General features: G+C 32.3%; 1 protein-coding gene across 1 annotated transcript in view; it reads left to right on the forward strand.

The window, feature by feature from the left end:
- Positions 1 to 17,703, forward strand: part of LOC129944126 (dynein axonemal heavy chain 10) — a 142,765-nt gene that overhangs the window by 116,402 nt on the left and 8,660 nt on the right. The window contains 17 exon segments of the mRNA XM_056053321.1: positions 786 to 928; positions 1,024 to 1,201; positions 3,117 to 3,247; positions 3,325 to 3,467; positions 3,527 to 3,731; positions 3,789 to 3,948; positions 4,585 to 5,432; positions 5,575 to 7,035; positions 8,796 to 8,867; positions 12,008 to 12,265; positions 14,064 to 14,265; positions 14,328 to 14,470; positions 14,537 to 14,698; positions 15,150 to 15,324; positions 15,385 to 15,516; positions 17,150 to 17,361; positions 17,424 to 17,564. Coding sequence (XP_055909296.1) covers positions 786 to 928; positions 1,024 to 1,201; positions 3,117 to 3,247; positions 3,325 to 3,467; positions 3,527 to 3,731; positions 3,789 to 3,948; positions 4,585 to 5,432; positions 5,575 to 7,035; positions 8,796 to 8,867; positions 12,008 to 12,265; positions 14,064 to 14,265; positions 14,328 to 14,470; positions 14,537 to 14,698; positions 15,150 to 15,324; positions 15,385 to 15,516; positions 17,150 to 17,361; positions 17,424 to 17,564 — 4,766 coding nt within the window.

Here is a 17,703-nt window from a genome sequence, read left to right on the forward strand (position 1 = left end):
TTGGTAAAATCGATGTTCGGTTCTTGATATCTCTTAAATTAACTTCATTTATTCAATTTTTATAAATTTAAGAAATGCTATTTAATTGGTAAAAATTTGTTTTCGACTAAAAATCTATTTAACAAAACTATTTCCTTATATGAAAAATGTTGTTGGTAATTTTAAAATTTTGAAGAATAATTCAACTAACAGCTATTTTCGACAATTTGCACGATATCTTAAATTATTTCAGGCTATGTGTTATAGCTATATTATTATAAGCTTTTATTAAAATCTATTTAGTGGAAATTCTTTTATTGATTTCATAATTTAGCTCCCTTTTGCCTAGACTAAAAAAATCACAACTACAAGTGTGTCTTGAAGTAAAAAAATAATTCAAATAAAATGTAACCCTCAAGGGATTTTATTAAAAACAGTGATCTTATAGATCAATTCTTAAAAAAATGGGAGCGAAAGAAAAGTTTTGCATTATTAATTTTATTTTTTTACAGTATTAAAAATGGGAGTGTACAGTATAATAATGTTTAACGGCAAGCAATTATCGTGCGTTGAAACAAGGCGGATCAATTTAAAACTAACTTTTTAATTTGTTCTCAAATTAACAAATTCAGCAACTTCTTTCATTTTGCTCTTTTGACCCTTCTTCAAGACAGGATGTACTTGTAATATGTACTGTACTGATCATGAGCATGAGTTCAGATCTTTTAAAATTACGAATAATTATATTTCCAGATAAATTTTAATAATACAATGTTAAGAGTAAAGATTTTTTTTTTTTTTTGTAGGTGAAGAAATTATGCCGATGGCTGAATATATTCTCCGAGATCCATTACTCTTTGGTGATTTCCGCAATACGTTAAATGAAGCTGAACCTAGACATTATGAAGATCTTCTGGATTATAAAGCAATTTTTTTCTTATTTCAAGAGGTATGTTTAATAAAAGGATGTGAACCTATATACTCGTATATTTAAAAAATATTAGGTTTTTATTTCTTTGAATTATTAATTTTTTGTATTCACAGATAATTGAAGAATACGGTGAGCGAAGGGGAAAACTAAACATAGTTTTATTTGAAGACTGTCTTGAACACTTGACTCGTGTTCATCGAAATTTACGAATATATCGTGGTCATGTCTTGTTGGTTGGTGTCGGTGGGAGTGGAAAGAAAAGTATTACCAAATTAGCATCTTTTGCAGCAGGTATATTAAAATCAAATATAAATTATATGTATTACGTAATTAATGTACAAATTTAATAAAAAATACATGCGCTTTCAATTCCTTTGTACTTTTAATCCTTTCAATTCCTTATGCATTTTAATTCGTTTTCAGTTCTTTAAGTATCTACTTTCAATTTCTTCTGTACTTTAATTCATTTTCAAGTAAAAAAGGGATAGAATTTATTTTCAATACATCATTTGGTAACTTTTTTCTTTAATTACTAAACCCAAACTTTTTGAAATCATTATATACGATCTCTCTATTTTCATTAAAAATAGTGTTTCCCAAATTTCAACATGCCTTCCCCACGGTTAATCTTACATAATGTATCTGCAAGAAACTCTTAGCTCCAAAAAGGTTATAACATGATGTAGCATTTAAATCATGCATTGAAATCCTAATAATAGTGTTGTTTTAAGAAATTTTTGACCCGACAGGTCAGCTATCGCGGTCCACTCTTTCTTATATTTTTCATCAATAAATATGAGTTGCACCATAAACTAGGGAAGCATCAAACTGATGAGCCCAACTAAAATGTCGTCCCTAAGTGAAAAGAATTGGGCTAACTATCAGAAAATACACATTATTTCTCCAATTTCTTAATCTATGTGTGCAACATAAAAAAAGTTAAATTATGACATATTATAGGGTTTTTCAATAAGGCCGGGTAGATGATGAAAATGTCAATCGTGGTGTTTGCTGTGTGGCACGTAGCGCCACCGTCCTGCTGGAACCAAATGTCGAATAAGACCTTATGGTTCAATTTGGGCCATAAGAAATTACTTATCATCGTTATGTAGCGCTCGCTGTTGACGGTAACCGCCTTACTAATGTCGTTTTCAAAAAAGTACGGACAAATGACGCCGCCGTCGCGTCGTCGGCCTAAAATCTACACCAAACAGTAACTTTTTGAGTCAACTAGTAAACCTCACGTTGGTTGGCGCAGCCCCATATACGACAATTTTGCTTAACACAGCCATTCATCCAAAAATGCCCTTCGTCACTTAGGATGACTTTTCGGCCAAAATTGCATTCCTTTTCCAAACGATTCGAAGCCCAATCAGCGAACAAACGGCGTTGTCTATGGTCATGTACTTTAAGCTCATGTGTCAGGTGGACCTTGTACGGGTGAAGGTCCAAAGCCGATGCAGAATTCGCCAAATTGAAGTCTGTGAAAGGCCAGATTCTTGTGCATGGCCAGGAATATACTGCCTCGGGTTCTGCTGTACACTTTCATGGACAGCGGCCGATCTTGTGTTCCGAGAACATACGGGTCGAATCGGTCGTCTCAAATTTGGCCACCAAACGAGTCGAAGAGTTGACTGTGAAGGGCCTCCACGTCTACCGTAAAATGGGCGAAAAGCGCAACGTTTGCTTTGATGAACACTCATTTTGATCATTAAGTTTTATCATTTGTTGGTGCTGTTTAATCGTATAACTTGCTATGATGATTTGGCGTAAACAACTGAATAATAAACAAAAGATTTGATAGATGCCACTAGAACAAAATGGCCGCAACGGGGCACCAAATTAAAATCCCTATTCTTCTCTCAAAAAGATAAATAAAATATTTTCTTGAGCTTAATATAAAATAAATGCCAACGTTAGCTTTCAACTATTCTTCCATTTTCAGTTATTTTGTACCCAGTTGTAATAATGTTCGCTCTCACATTGATCAATTAATTATTTTTATATTAACTAGTTAATTTTTATTTAAATCGTTACTAAGATATTTAAAAACTAATCATCATAATTGTAAACAAAATCAGCCCCTTTATTACTATAAGATATTTAACTGAAAATCGAGATGTTTTTTTTAAGTTTGATTAAATTTCAAAACGAAGTAAATTTATATATATAAAAAACCTCTCATAATTAACAATTTTTATTTCAGATTGTGAGGTGTATGAAATAACTATTGATCGTGGTTACAATGAAACTTCTTTTCGTGAAGACCTCAAACAACTCTATTCCATTTCTGGAGCAGAAGGAAAAAAAGTTGTTTTTATTTTGTCTGCGGCACAGGTGATTTTAATTGTTTAGTTTTTGAATGAAAATAATAATTTTTTACATTATTTGTACTTGTATATAAAAACAATAAGATTGTAGAGGAAGGTTTCCTTGAATTGATAAACAACATTCTTACCACTGGAGTTGTATCAGCACTATTTGCAGATGACGAAAGAGACGCAATAATAGACAGTTGTCAGTCAAATGCAGTTGAAGCTGGTTACGGAAATGCAAGGTTTTTAAAAGATTCGCTTGACTTTTATAGTTTAATAAATGCTATTATTGCTTCCTAAGAGATTCGGTGTGGGCCTATTTCGTGAATAGGAGCAATGAAAATCTTCACGTTGTGTTATGTATGTCTCCAACTGGGGAATCTCTTAGAAATCGATGCAGAAATTTTCCAGGATTGATTGGCAATACAGCAATTGATTGGATATTTCCTTGGCCGAAAAAGGCACTTTTTGCCGTAGCCGAACTATTTCTTACAGAACATCCCATGGCAATACAAAAATTATTGAAAACACTTGTCCTTATATTGATTTTTATTTGGTTTCAGATACCTGAATCTCATCGTGAAAAAATTATAGGTCACGTAGTACATGTTCATGGATCAATGGATTTCTATTCTGTAGAATACAAGGAAAAACTACGCCGAAGAAACTTTGTTACTCCGAAGCATTATTTAGACTTTATAAGTACTTACTTAAGACTCCTAGGTAATTAATAATATCACAATATACAATATCGCAGTTCTCAGAATACATTTTAAAGTTAGAATTTAAGCAACAACATTATTAAGCAAATAATTATTTTTGTAATAAAAAGTCTGCTTAGATTTAATTGAGTGAATATTAAATTTAACTCTACCGCAAAATTTCTCCACATATATTTTAATCTCGATATTGGTTTATTATTATCTATTTTATAAGTTTCTTTAAATATGCTTTTTTAAATCATTCTGGTTTTTGAGGAATTTATACCTCGATTCTTTGAAGCTTTTTATGACGCTAATTTTGACAGAAATTCGTATTTTGTTGTGTTATTATATGATTAACTTAACTTAATGTAATGTTAATCAAAATTAGATAAAATGTTAATCATATTGATAACACTTTTTTTGTCAATAAGAGAATTTGTAAAACATTTTTTCTGCGTCATGTTTCCTTATGGAACAAGAGTCCTTACGTACAAAGTTAATTGTAAACAAACAAGAGAAAACCATTTCTATTAAAGATGTATTTTCGTTTTTTTTAATTCTGATTGATAATTTTAATTCCTAATTTATTTTTATTTAATATATATGTACATTAATTCACACAAACAATATTATTTAATAATTTTCTTTTAACCAGAACAAGAAAACAACTTAATTAAAACCCAAAGCAATCGTCTACGAGAAGGAGTTTTGAAAATTGATGAGGCTGCTGAACAAATCGATCAACTACGAATTATAGTAACTGAACAAAAGAAGAATGTTGGAGAAGCATCGGCAAACTGTGAAGTGATGATGGCCGATATAGAATCTTCAACCCAAACGACCAACATCAAAAAGGCAGAAGCGTCCGAAAAATCCATAGAAGTGGACATAAAAGGCAAGCAAATTGCAATTGAAAAGGCTGATGCTGAAATAGCATTATCTGAAGCTATGCCAGCACTCGAGGAAGCTCGGCGTGCTTTAGCTAACCTCGATAAATCCCAAATAACTGAAATTCGTTCCTTTGCAACCCCACCGCCACAAGTACAAGTCGTTTGTGAATGTGTTGCTATTCTCAAGGGACTTAAGGAAATTAATTGGAAGACCGCCAAAGGTATGATGTCAGATGTTAATTTTCTTAGAAGCCTCATGGAAATGGATTGTGAAGCGTTGACTGCAAGGCAAATTAATGCGTGTCGGGCGCATATGAAATCAGCACCAGGCCTTGATGATATGGACAAAATATCACAGGCTGGTGCAGGGCTTTTGGGTTTCGTTCGTGCTGTAATTGCCTTTTTTGAAGTTTTTAGAGAAGTAAAACCTAAGAAAGAACGTGTTGACTTCCTTGTACAAGAGCAAAACCTTCAAATAAAAATCCTCATTAGGTTAAATAACGAAATCACTCAATTGGAGGATACACTAGCAGCCCTTAATAGCAAGTATGAAGAATCAATTAGACAAATGAAAATGCTAACTGAAATGATGCACCAAGCTGAAAGAAGATTGGTAAGTTTAAAATGAATGTAGGTAAATCATTAAATGTGGTTACAATTATTTAAGATTGGTTTTACATTGGACCTACATAAATTGATGCGCTAACAATATTTCAAATAGCTTTTTTAAACAAAATAAAATTATATATTTATAGGTTGCTTCAGACAGACTTATAAGTGGCCTTACTTCTGAGCGCAGCAGGTGGAGCCAAGTCCTCAAAGACTATAAAAATAAACAGTTTCAGTTAGTAGGGCAGTGTCTTATTTGCTCGTCATTTTTGGCTTATACCTCAGCCTTTTCATGGGAGTTTCGAAAAACGATGATTTATTCAGACTGGCTCAATGATTTACGAAATCGAGAAATTCCAATAGCTGATGACTTCAACTTAGCTAATTGTCTTTCTACAGAAGTAGAAGTGTCTGATTGGGTATCCAAGGGCTTGCCACCAGATGAACTTTCTATTCAAAATGGAATTCTTACCGTTCGCTCATCTCGTTTCCCTCTTTGCATAGATCCCCAGGAACAAGCCCTTCATTGGATTAAAAAGAGCGAAACCCAGAACAATTTGAAAATTCTATCATTTTCCGATGCGGATTTCTTGAAACAAATTGAATCATCTGTAATGTATGGAATTCCAGTATTGTTTCAAGATGTTGATGACTATATTGATCCTGTTATTGATCCGATACTAGAAAAAAAAATTAGTTTTGGAGGTGGTCGAAAGTTTATTGTTCTTGGAGACAGGGAGGTTGATTACGACGAAAACTTTCGCTTATATTTAACTACCAAATTCGCAAATCCCGTTTTTGATCCTGCAGTTTATGCAAAAGCTATGGTTGTCAACTACAATGTCACGAGTTCAGGACTTGAAGATCAGCTCTTAAGCATAGTTGTTCAATGCGAACGACCAGATTTAGAGGAACAACGTGAAAAGCTTATATTACAGACAAGTCAAAATAAGTTACTCCTGCAGCAATTAGAAGATTCGCTACTTCGTGAACTTGCTACTTCCACAGGTAATATGTTAGATAATATTGAGTTGATTGAAACATTGGAGAACACCAAAACAAAAGCAACTGCAATAGCAAAACAATTAAAATTGTCATCCGAAACAGTTTTCGACATTGAGAAACTTCGAAACTGTTATCGTCCGGTTGCTAATCGTGGAGCAATTTTATTTTTTGTATTATCTGACATGTCAACGGTGAATTCTATGTACCAGTATGCTCTCAACTCTTTTTTGGATGTTTTTGCTTATTCATTGAGGAAATCTTTTCCCGATTCGATAATCCCCAAGCGAATTGCCAATATTATAAAAACACTTACTGAAAATGTCTATTCTTTTGGTTGTATGGGTATTTTCGGAAGGCACAAACTTTTATTTTCATTTCATCTGGCTACCCAATTGGAACAAAATAATGGGAACCTGCAGCAATTGCAGCTAAACTTTTTTATAAAAGGGTCAGTTTCGCTGAAAAAAAGCGAAACAAATTGTCCCGCATCGTGGATAACTGAACAAAATTGGAAGAATATTGAAACTCTATCTAATGATTTTCCAGAGCATTTCGAAAAACTAGCGGAACACATCGAACGCAATTTACATGATTGGAAAGAGGTAAATGAAAATAAATGTGTTCACATTTACTTTTTTTTGATTTTGTTAAAATAATGAATAAGTGCCCGTTGATATCAATCAATATAAGTCATTTCTTCCTAAAGTCCAAAATTGTTATCACGTTATGTGAACTTTAGAAATTCAGCATTTGATATTTGGCAATTTATTATTTAATGTTAAATCAATTTCGGAAAATAGCAATCAGATCGCTCTTTAATTATACCTTACATATTTTTATATTATTTCAGCAAATTCTCAAAACCAATGTCGTATATTATGTTACTACATATTTGTGTTATATATTTTAAACAAAGACTTACGAAGTTGTTCCTTATAAAGTAAATTATTACGGAATGCTAATAATTTACGGCATTTAGGCAATTACGTTGATTCGGTTCACTACATTTGCAAGGGTTAATGTTCATAATGAACGAGATTTCTCAATCTCAATATAAATAAGTACCTTTGCAAGAATTTGAGTTCAGTTTTCTACACTGTTGGTCATAAGGTTAGAAGCCGGGCATTTTCAAAAAGTAAAATCGTCATTTCTCCCGTTACATGATGGATTAAAAAAAAAAACAACTATTGTAAATGAGGGACTATTTTTTTAATGTGCCAGCCTTCAAAATAACTTCAAAAATTCTATCTTTTAAGGATTAATAAAGAGATTCCAAGTAGACCAGAGAAATATCACTCCAGGCCAATTTTATACCATGAATTAGCGCTTCCTTGTCATCGTATTGCTTTTCTTCCCTCATGTTCCTTACGTGTAAGCTGGTCCCACACATCTTCAATTAGTTAAGGTCCGAGGAATATGGTGGCCAAGGCAGCAAGTGGAAGTTTTGGTTTGCAATTAGGGATTTTACCTCTCATGGTGTGTGTATGTGAGCGTTTTCCTGCTGAACAATTTATGGAATTGGTCCAAAAATCTCCATAATCTTGCGAAATACTGATTCCAGGAAGGATCTGTATGTTTTCATAGTCATTTGGTATCTTGGACTACCAAGCCTATAGCGCCTTACAATAAATATGAGCATCAGACAATAACGCCTCCTTTTTTTGCTTGTTAAACCATCTGGCCCATCTAGGTTAAAATTTTCGTCGGAAAAAATAACCTTCCGCCAATCATTTGCCGTCATTCCATTTTGCACATCCCAGCTCATGTGATCTTTTTCGAAACACAAGTGTTGCTGCTTCCTTTCGTCATTAAGTGGTGTTTTTTTTTAATGGCGGTTCGCGAAGTCTTAAGTCAAAGGAAGTGTTTTTTTTATAATTTTTCGAGAAAGACGATGGTTTTCTAATTGATTGCTGACACAATGGTCACTTCGATTTTTTTTCGGGCTATAGCAATGAAATAAAGACCATTAGAGCAATAAACATCTATTCTTGCTCTTTCCTCCACTAAATTTTACCGTTTTAAAAAAAATGTATGCACTTCACAAAACAGCGTTGATTTATTCACTGCTTCTAATCTAATGGCCTGATTTATTTTCGCATATTCTTGACTCAATTAGCAATTTGTCATAAAAGTGTCGTAAACTAAATCTCTCCCATACCCAAATTTTATATTTTATTGTCAACAAAATAGTCCCCCATTTACCATAGTTGTTTTTTTCTAATCCATCATGTAACGGAAGAAAATGCCTGCTTCTAATCTTATGACCGACAGTGTATATCCGAATAAACGGATAGTTTTGATGTCAATTCTCGCAAGCAATTTAAGTTGTATATTTATTTTAATGATGTATTTCATTTAATAGTGGTTTGAACTTGAAGAACCAGAACAAAAACCATGTCCCGGAAACTTCCACGCAGAATGCAGTTCTTTTGAGGTAAGTATTTATATGTTTTCTTGTGTGTGAGTGTTTCGTTACAGGGATTTTTTAACAACATCTTAAGAAATGATCCGGCAGTAGTAAAAACTGAAAATAAAATACTGAACAGTTTTTTTTTATTTTCGTAGGAATTTCCTTGAATTCCAACTTAATTGAGTTATTGAATATTACCTCCCTCATATTTTAAATGATTTATTTATTTTACATGCAAGATGCAAATACAATTTGTATTTTAACGGTTTCCATTTTGTGGCTAAAACTGTTACTTTGCGACTGAACCAAGAACACAACATGAATTGGAAATCCTGGTCTACTCCAATCACACCACATAAATATATTAGCTTATCACCTACATATGAAGCGTTCAGGGGGGGGGGGGGGGGCACATGAGCCAGCAATGATTTCATTTGCAAATTTTAAAGTAATTATATTCACCAAATTCGGCAAAAAACTAAAATATTTATGATAATCTTAAAGGTATTCACAAAATTTGAAATTTGGAAAAACTTAGGAAATGCTTTAAATTATTTTAATGATATTTTCTGAGAGAAAGAGCAAATGTCCAGGTTCTAAAGAAGAAGCCTTCAATTAAATAATTGTGCACTAAAAAAAACTGGGTTGGAATCGGCTAAGGTGATTGTTGATAAATGACAATCAAAATGATCGAATTTGATCTACATTAGGTGATAGTCAAATTGATACCTAAAAAGCTGTCACAAAAAATGTGATAGTCGTTTTCAAACAAATATGCTTATTCCGAATAGAGCTACCAGACGCACAAACGACTGGAAAATTTTCTTAATTCACTTTGTTTCTTTAAAAAAACACGTTTCCTGTGAGCGACAAAGCTCTAGAACTAAGATTTTAACATGAATTTCAAGAATGTAAATGTCTCATAAACATTTTAAGTAAAACTAGTAGCTATACGAACAACATAATAAACCTTTCTATTAATTTAATATAAAATCTTTGAATTTCCCGAGAATTAAATCCACCTACTTCGTTAAATTCAAGAAACAAACGTGTCTCTTTCTCCATTAGTAAGTTGTGCTGATTTCTTTTTTATAAAAATATTTAAAAAAGGTTTTAGCACAACGTTAATTTATAGAAATTGTATTTTAGTATCAGCTTTAAATTTACGAGTAGGCAGACTGAAAATGATATTAATAATAAACTCCCGGAAAATGCATCAGAAGAAAAAACGCCATATTAAATTCTATTTTATTTTTCTAAGAAAAAAGATCAACTTTATCTGGAAAACTTTCCCTTTTCCTGGCTTTAATCAATTTATACAATTTCTGCATAAAATGCACTCAAAACTCCTCTAAGCTATTGTTCTTTAGCTCTTAAGTAGGGCTTATTAAGAGAACAGTTAGAATCTTTTAATGCTTTCATATGAAGGAGGTCGGATGCATTAAATAATTATACTATACCTTGAACTATGTAAATGAAAGCTTAAGACACACATTATTGTAATGGGTGCGATTGGTCGAATTAGTAATGTTGACATTTCTCGACTTTTCAAGGTCCCTAGAATCTGAATAAACGATTTCTATAGATATATCTGTGCGTGCATGTGTATGTAAGTTCGTACGTTCAGGAAGCTTTTTGATTTCAAAATTCTTTATATCAAAATTCTGTATTTCAAAATGCTGTAAATAATTGTCAAAACGATTTTTATTTTTTAGACTACAGAATACTTTTTTTAAGCAATCATCATACTATCTTTCTCATTTTCTTCTTCTTAGTTATTTGTATCTCTCTCACATTTGTACATGAATTGTTGCTATCATAATCAACAATAACATAAACAATTTCACCAAACTAATTGATCTGCCAAAACTTCCAGTAGGTATTATGAGATACAGTATTTTGACAGTACAGCATTTTGAGACACAGTATTTTAAATGTACAGTATTTTGAAATAAAGAATATTAACCATACAGTATTATATCTCGTCGTTATATCTCAAGAACCAGTAGTTATATTGACTTCAGAAAAATCAAAGTGACAGTTTTTTTACAAAAAAAACCCTAAAAACATTACTAAAAGTTGTTAAAAATTGATTTTCGACTTTATTTTTTTTTAAATTAAGATAATGGCTAAAAACTTCATCTTCATCTTAAAGAAAATATTGTCTTCGACATTCAGTAAATTTTGAATAAAAATCCAACAGTCAGTTTTTTCGTAAAAAAAAAACAAATCTACAAAAACTAGTTAGTTAATTTTTTAGAAATTTCAACTGACAACTTTAAAAAAAAAACTATATATGAAAACCAACCAAAACAGCAAACAAAATTGATAAGAAATGGTTTTTAAGAGTATTAGGAAAACAAATGACGATATTGACTTCAAATTATTTATCTCACACAAAATATTGTTATTGTAATATTTTGTAAAAGGTTTTAGCAAGATAAATCGAGATATGGGAAGCAATCACTGTGATTCGCACCCCAGCCTCTTATTTGTATCGACACCTTTACAGAACATTTTTAAGCGGTTCCCAAAGACTATTCCCGGTTTTTAATCGACTTTAGCCTGGATACGCCCTTGAACCAAAAAAAAGAATCTCCAATTTTGATATCATTTATGGGGAACTTAAGAAAACACTTAGATTCAAGTATTTTTCCCCATTTTTGGCTGCCAGTAACAATGATTAAAAAAAGTATAAAAATTAATATTTTGTATATCTTATCTTTTCCTGCTGAAGTGTGAGTTGAAAAAAGGTCTTGAAACTTTAATTTTTCATATTTTATTCTTAAATAGTGGCTACTTTGCATCTTAAAGTACTTCAGGTAAGAATTGCTCTACGATTCAGATTCGCTGTATAAAACACGTCTTAAACAACATTATTTCTACGATTCTAAACGAAATCAAACATTTTTTGTGTTCTATAAATTCACACTAAAAGAAAAAATAATATAATTGCATATAAATTAAAAACAAATATTTTCGTAGTATGTGTAAGCGTTTTCGTCTTACTGCTTTCGGGTCTGCATCGATGTCAGATATAAAATTTCATAAATTAATTTTTTGTAGCTAAAAAACGATCACGCATGTTTTTTCCCAGCATTATTTAAAAACACATTTGTTCGTATATGTAGTTAATATTCCTTTTTTTACATTTAATTCCACAGAAACTGATGCTACTTCGTTGCTTTAGGGAAGATCGAGTTTTTCTGGCAATCAACAGTTATATCACAGACGCAATGAATGAATTTTTCATAACTCCTCCTATAGTAAGCCTTGCATTCATCTACGAACAATCAACAACTAAGGTACCAGTTTGTTTTATCCTGAGCGCGGGATCGGATCCAACAAATGATCTTTTGAACCTAGCAGCACGTTTAAGTCAAACAATTAGTCACATTTCATTAGGACAAGGACAAGAAAAGGTAATTTAATAAGCTCAAATTAATTGTGTGTTGTTAAGTTATGTACTATTACAAGTACGCTATTACTACCATTTATGTATATAAATTAAAAATACATTCCAAATATGGTTAGAACAAAGTGCTTAAGTCCAGCAGAGTTCCACCTCCCAAAACCTTACATTTTTCTTTACCATAATTTCATTTTTGGGATGGCTTATTAAGCAGCTCTTTGGGAGTTAAGTAATATAAAACAAAATTATAAAGATTTTATAAAGACACAAAAGGCGGATATCCAATGCTAAAATTTAACACATTCATTCATAAATTGGCTCCCAATAATGAAATATTGAAAACTAGTTGATACCCACGAATTAATCTACGCAGGATTAGTATTTCGAGTAGTCATTTTTCTTATCCGCAAGTTCCTATCTATCTTTATTTCAATATCAAAATTATTTTTACGGTTTTGTACTTAATTTGATGTTTTGTACTTAATTTTGAAACTTAAGTAATATTGATTATGATCTCACAATTTTATAAACGGTATAGTTTGAGAGAATAATATTTGATGATAGGTCACAATTTCAAAGTAATAGGTAGCTAATGCAAGACATTATATTAAACAAATTTATTCGTTAATTGCATGTTAGTGGAAGGACACCGCAAGGTGGTGTCCTATTCCTCTCTAACTCAAAAACACAAGAATTACCTAGGAGAATTCTTTTATAACGATCTAAACGATTTAAATCATATCAGCATAATCAGCCGCTCACGACTCAAACTGGTTGCATTGAGCTTAGGAGGAAGCCTTAAGATTCATGTGGGATCACAATGGGCCTTAAACTGGCCTAAATGTGTCCGATTTCATCATGGACAGCCACTTAAACCTAACCTTACCATGCACATGCCGATTTTATGATCTAGAAACGTCTGGGCAGACCCACGTAGAGCCGGCCAAGGAAAAGACATGTTGTTAACTTTGAAGTTTGATACTGCGATTTATTGATAATCATTTAAATTGCAAATGTTAAGAGAACTGCAGGCGTTTAAAACTTAATTGTACTTTGGATTCGATTGAGATGCGTGGTATACAAAAAATGTCTTCCATGGCTTCTTCAGTTAAGATTGTAGACTTTAAAATATGCCTTAATAAGTTTTATTCTGATGTTAAGCTATATAACTGTGAAGTAATTTTTGCGTGAAAGAGTAACAAATATCCATAAATCCATTAGTAGGGTGGTATCCTTGGCGTGATGGTTAGATCGAAGGACTGTCATGGGTTGAAGTTCAATCCCTGCTACTGTCTCTTGTGAGGAATTGACAAATACTTAAAGAGTTATTCTTGTTATAAAAAGTGCTCTCAAAAGTGAGTACAGTTTCTTAACACGTCTTGTAGATTACTAATTAATATTATTGTCGTAAGGCATTTTGCTACTATTTTTTTAGTAGTTATTATAACATTAAAGCTAAGAAATTTGTATTTGCCTTCATATAACATATTCATAATATATATCGAGCCATTTGCGACATTTAATCGTAAGTGATATTTGCAATAAGAAAAAAACTTTATTTTGTCAATAACACATGAAGCTTTGAAGGCTTTTGTCATGTCTTACTCTTAGCTTAAGCATAATTAATAATTTTTAATACTGACTTAGAGTTTAAGTGGTTTCAAGGACCAGCAGTAAACTTTGAATTAGTCATTAACGATACAATTTAATTTTGCGTTTATAATAAATTGGCGGAACGGAACTTGATATGCTGAGCATAAGTATTTATATTTATGAAATTAAATTGTTTATTTTATACTATATAATAGTCTGCTCTGAGCTTACTTGATCTGTGCATGCGCCAAGGTCAGTGGCTTTTACTACAGAACGGTCACCTACTTATAAGTTTCATCTATCAAGTGGAAAAATACTTAGACAAAATTGACAATCCTCATCCAGATTTTCGTCTGTGGATAACAACAGATCCAACACCATCTTTCCCCATTGGAATTCTTCAACGATCGCTCAAAGGTAAGTATACATTTTTTTTAAATAGCCTAGAAATAACTATTGGATATTTATTTATATTCTAGTTGTTACTGAGCCACCGAAAGGACTTAAATTAAATCTCAACACAACTTTCTATAAGCTAGAAGATGATAACTTTAACTCTTGTGCGCATGTGGCCTTTAAGCCTCTAGTTTATGTCTTAGCTTTTTTTCATGCTGTTGTTCAAGTAAGTTAAAGCGCAAATTCGTATATCTTGACAAGAATAAATAAAAACCATATGATTTCCCGTCAGGAACGTCGAAGCTATGATAAACTTGGATGGAATATTAACTACGACTTCAACGAGTGTGATTTCGATGTTTGCATAAATATTATGAAAACATATTTAAACAAAGCATTAAATGCCAAGAATCCTCGTATACCATGGGAATCTCTGAAGTATCTGATTGGAGAGGTTTGTTTTCGTTTTAGCAGCTTTTACTTGATTTACATATGTTCAGCCGTGGGAATGTGACGTGGCCTCTTAGATTGTGCCATTTAACACCTCTGTACTATTTTTTGTTAATATTGAAAAAACTAAATTCTTGGCCATTACATTACACTTTATGCTATTTTATTTCTTCTTCAAAACTATACTTCTAAAAATAGCCTTTATAATCCCTAGAGAAAATTACATGTAGACAAAATTTTCATGCACATTTCTGACCTAAGACTTCGACATCTTGGCAAAAGAACCTTCTTAGGTTCCTTACATTTTTCTATTTGAAATGCATTATGCACAGAATGGGGTATTTCCTCAAATTCACTCTTTGCGTTGTTTTGTTAATGCTTTTTGGTGAATGATTTGACTCTGCTATAAATTTAATCAATTATGTAATACTTATAATTAATTTAATTTTTCTTAGGTTATGTATGGCGGTCGGGTTATTGATGATTTTGATCGCCGTATCGTTTTAACCTATCTAAATGAATACATGGGTGACTTCATATTTGACAGTTTTCAGCCATTTTACTTTTTTAAAGACGATGACTTCCAGTATGGAATACCAGATGAAATGGAGCATGTAGATGATGTAGCTGGTATTTTTATTAACTTCATCGTGCGTGAACCGAATTTTTTTTAAATAATTTTACTTACAGCTTATGTAGACCAGCTTCCATTGGTAAACACACCCGAAGTCTTTGGATTGCATGCAAACGCAGACATCTTAAATTATACTCAAGCAACTAGAAGCATTCTTAGTCATTTAAGTGATTTACAACCACAAACGGGTAATAATTATCATTTCCTTAAAATCCTATCTTAATTTAACAAACATTTAACACAAATATTTATTCAACATGCAAATCAAGTTTTAGGATGGAATAATGTAACCATGGGTAAATTATATTGTAAAAAAACAAGCACTATTACAATGTATTTTTTTTGTTTGTATCAAATTTTAATGTTATTGTTTGTAATAACCATGACATGATGGTTAGTGCGTGGGACTGTCATGCTTGAGGTTTTTTGTCCAATCACTGAACGTGCCATCTAAATTTTTTTTTTCACGGGTACTGTCTTTTGCGAGGAATTGATAAATTCTCCAAGAGTAATTCTTGTCATGAAAATTAACAGATCGGATTCGGCTTAAAAAACTGTAGGTCCCCTCTATCCCTGACAACATTACTGTACACAGGAATGGTTGAGAGTTGTAAGTCACTAGGCCCTAGTTCTCAACGGACTGTTGCGCCACCTACTACATTTTTATTTTAAATTTGTATTTATTCGTTTACATCAATGTGGTCCCCTTCAAAGTAGTCCCTCACAGATATAATACACTTATGCCAGCGCTTTTTACAATCTTCGAAGCACTCTTGATATTCACTTTATGATATGTCCTTGAGCATTCTCAGCGATTCGGCCTTTATTTCTTCGATCGAAGAAAAATACCGGCATTTCATGGGTCTCTTCACACGGATACATATCTAGTGAATATGGAGGTTTCAGCATGAATACGGTATTGTTTTTGGCCAACAAATTACGAACAAGCAAGTGCGTTATCGTGGTGCAAAAAGCATGAATTGTTCTTCTATAAATCTGAGCGTTTTTTTGTGATTGCTTCACGCAAACGTCGCATAACTTCAAGGTAATACTCCTTATTAACCGTACGACCTTGTGGTAAGATCTCTTGATGCACTAGCCAAATATAATCGAAGAAAACAATAAGCAAAACCTTAACATTTGATCAAACTTGACGTGGTTTTTTCGTTGGTGACGTTGGATGCTTTCAGGTGGACGATTGTCCTTTGTTTTCGATATCATAACCGTTCATGTGATTATTTTTGTTGGTCATACATTGTTTAAATAATCAAAAACCGCCAAGCTCATAAAAACACGTCGAACTTTAGCAACTACCAAAGACAAAGTAAACGGTGAATATAGCTGAAAATTGCATCATACTTTAGGGACATGTATACCAACACAATACACAACAAATTTTGACCTCCGAATTCTCCAGACCCGCGAAATTAAAAACATTCCGGGTACTTTTTGAACACACCTCGTAGACCATTATGTATTAAAATAGTAAAATGTTCAACAAAATAGTTACATACGTATGTATGTACATCACTGAAGACTTATTTACAAACTTATTTACTTCGACGGCCTAGCTGGTGACTTCGTCATCGATCATTCACCATTGTCACTATGTATTTTACATCAGCCACTGTATCTATTTTTGATAGTAAAGTTAAGGGGGAGAAATCGACTTTTGTGTTAAAAAAAATTAAACTTATTAATACAAGGTTGGAATTGAAAACCAAATGAAATCTCTTAACTGTTATTAATTACTTTAGTTTTCCTCTACGAAAACAAAATCTTAACACTAATACAATTTCTATATTGTCTTTGTTAACTCAGGTGAAGTATTGAGTGGCACCAGTCGCGATGACTTTATTGATATTATAGCAGCTGAAATTTTAAGTAAACTTCCACAATATTTTGAAGTTTGGCGAATAAAGAAAACGTTTCAAATGAACATCACACCGACAAACGTCGTCCTACTACAAGAACTTGAGCGTTTTAATTTACTCACTCTTCGTATGCGGAAAACATTGGATATTCTACGAAAGGTATCTTCATACATATATTCATATTCTTTTTAAAATATTTTTTAAAAATTGTTTGAAAAAAGGCTTTGGCTGGTGAGACGGGAATGGATAATATGCTCGATGAAATCGCTAATTCTTTATATAATGGAAAGCTACCATCTTACTGGGCTAATCTGGCTCCAGCTACATGCAAGCAGCTTGGAGGCTGGATGGAACATCTATTGGTAATTACTTATGTATTTTCATGTGATCAAATGTTAACAATTTATATAATATTTATTGTAAAAAGTAATAAGTTTAAAGTCAATATCTAAACTTTGTCTCAAGGTATTGAAGCCGAAAATAAATTGTTACCAATTTGTA

Source organism: Eupeodes corollae, chromosome 2 (assembly GCF_945859685.1).
Source record: "Eupeodes corollae chromosome 2, idEupCoro1.1, whole genome shotgun sequence".
Lineage (NCBI taxonomy): Eukaryota > Metazoa > Arthropoda > Insecta > Diptera > Syrphidae > Eupeodes > Eupeodes corollae.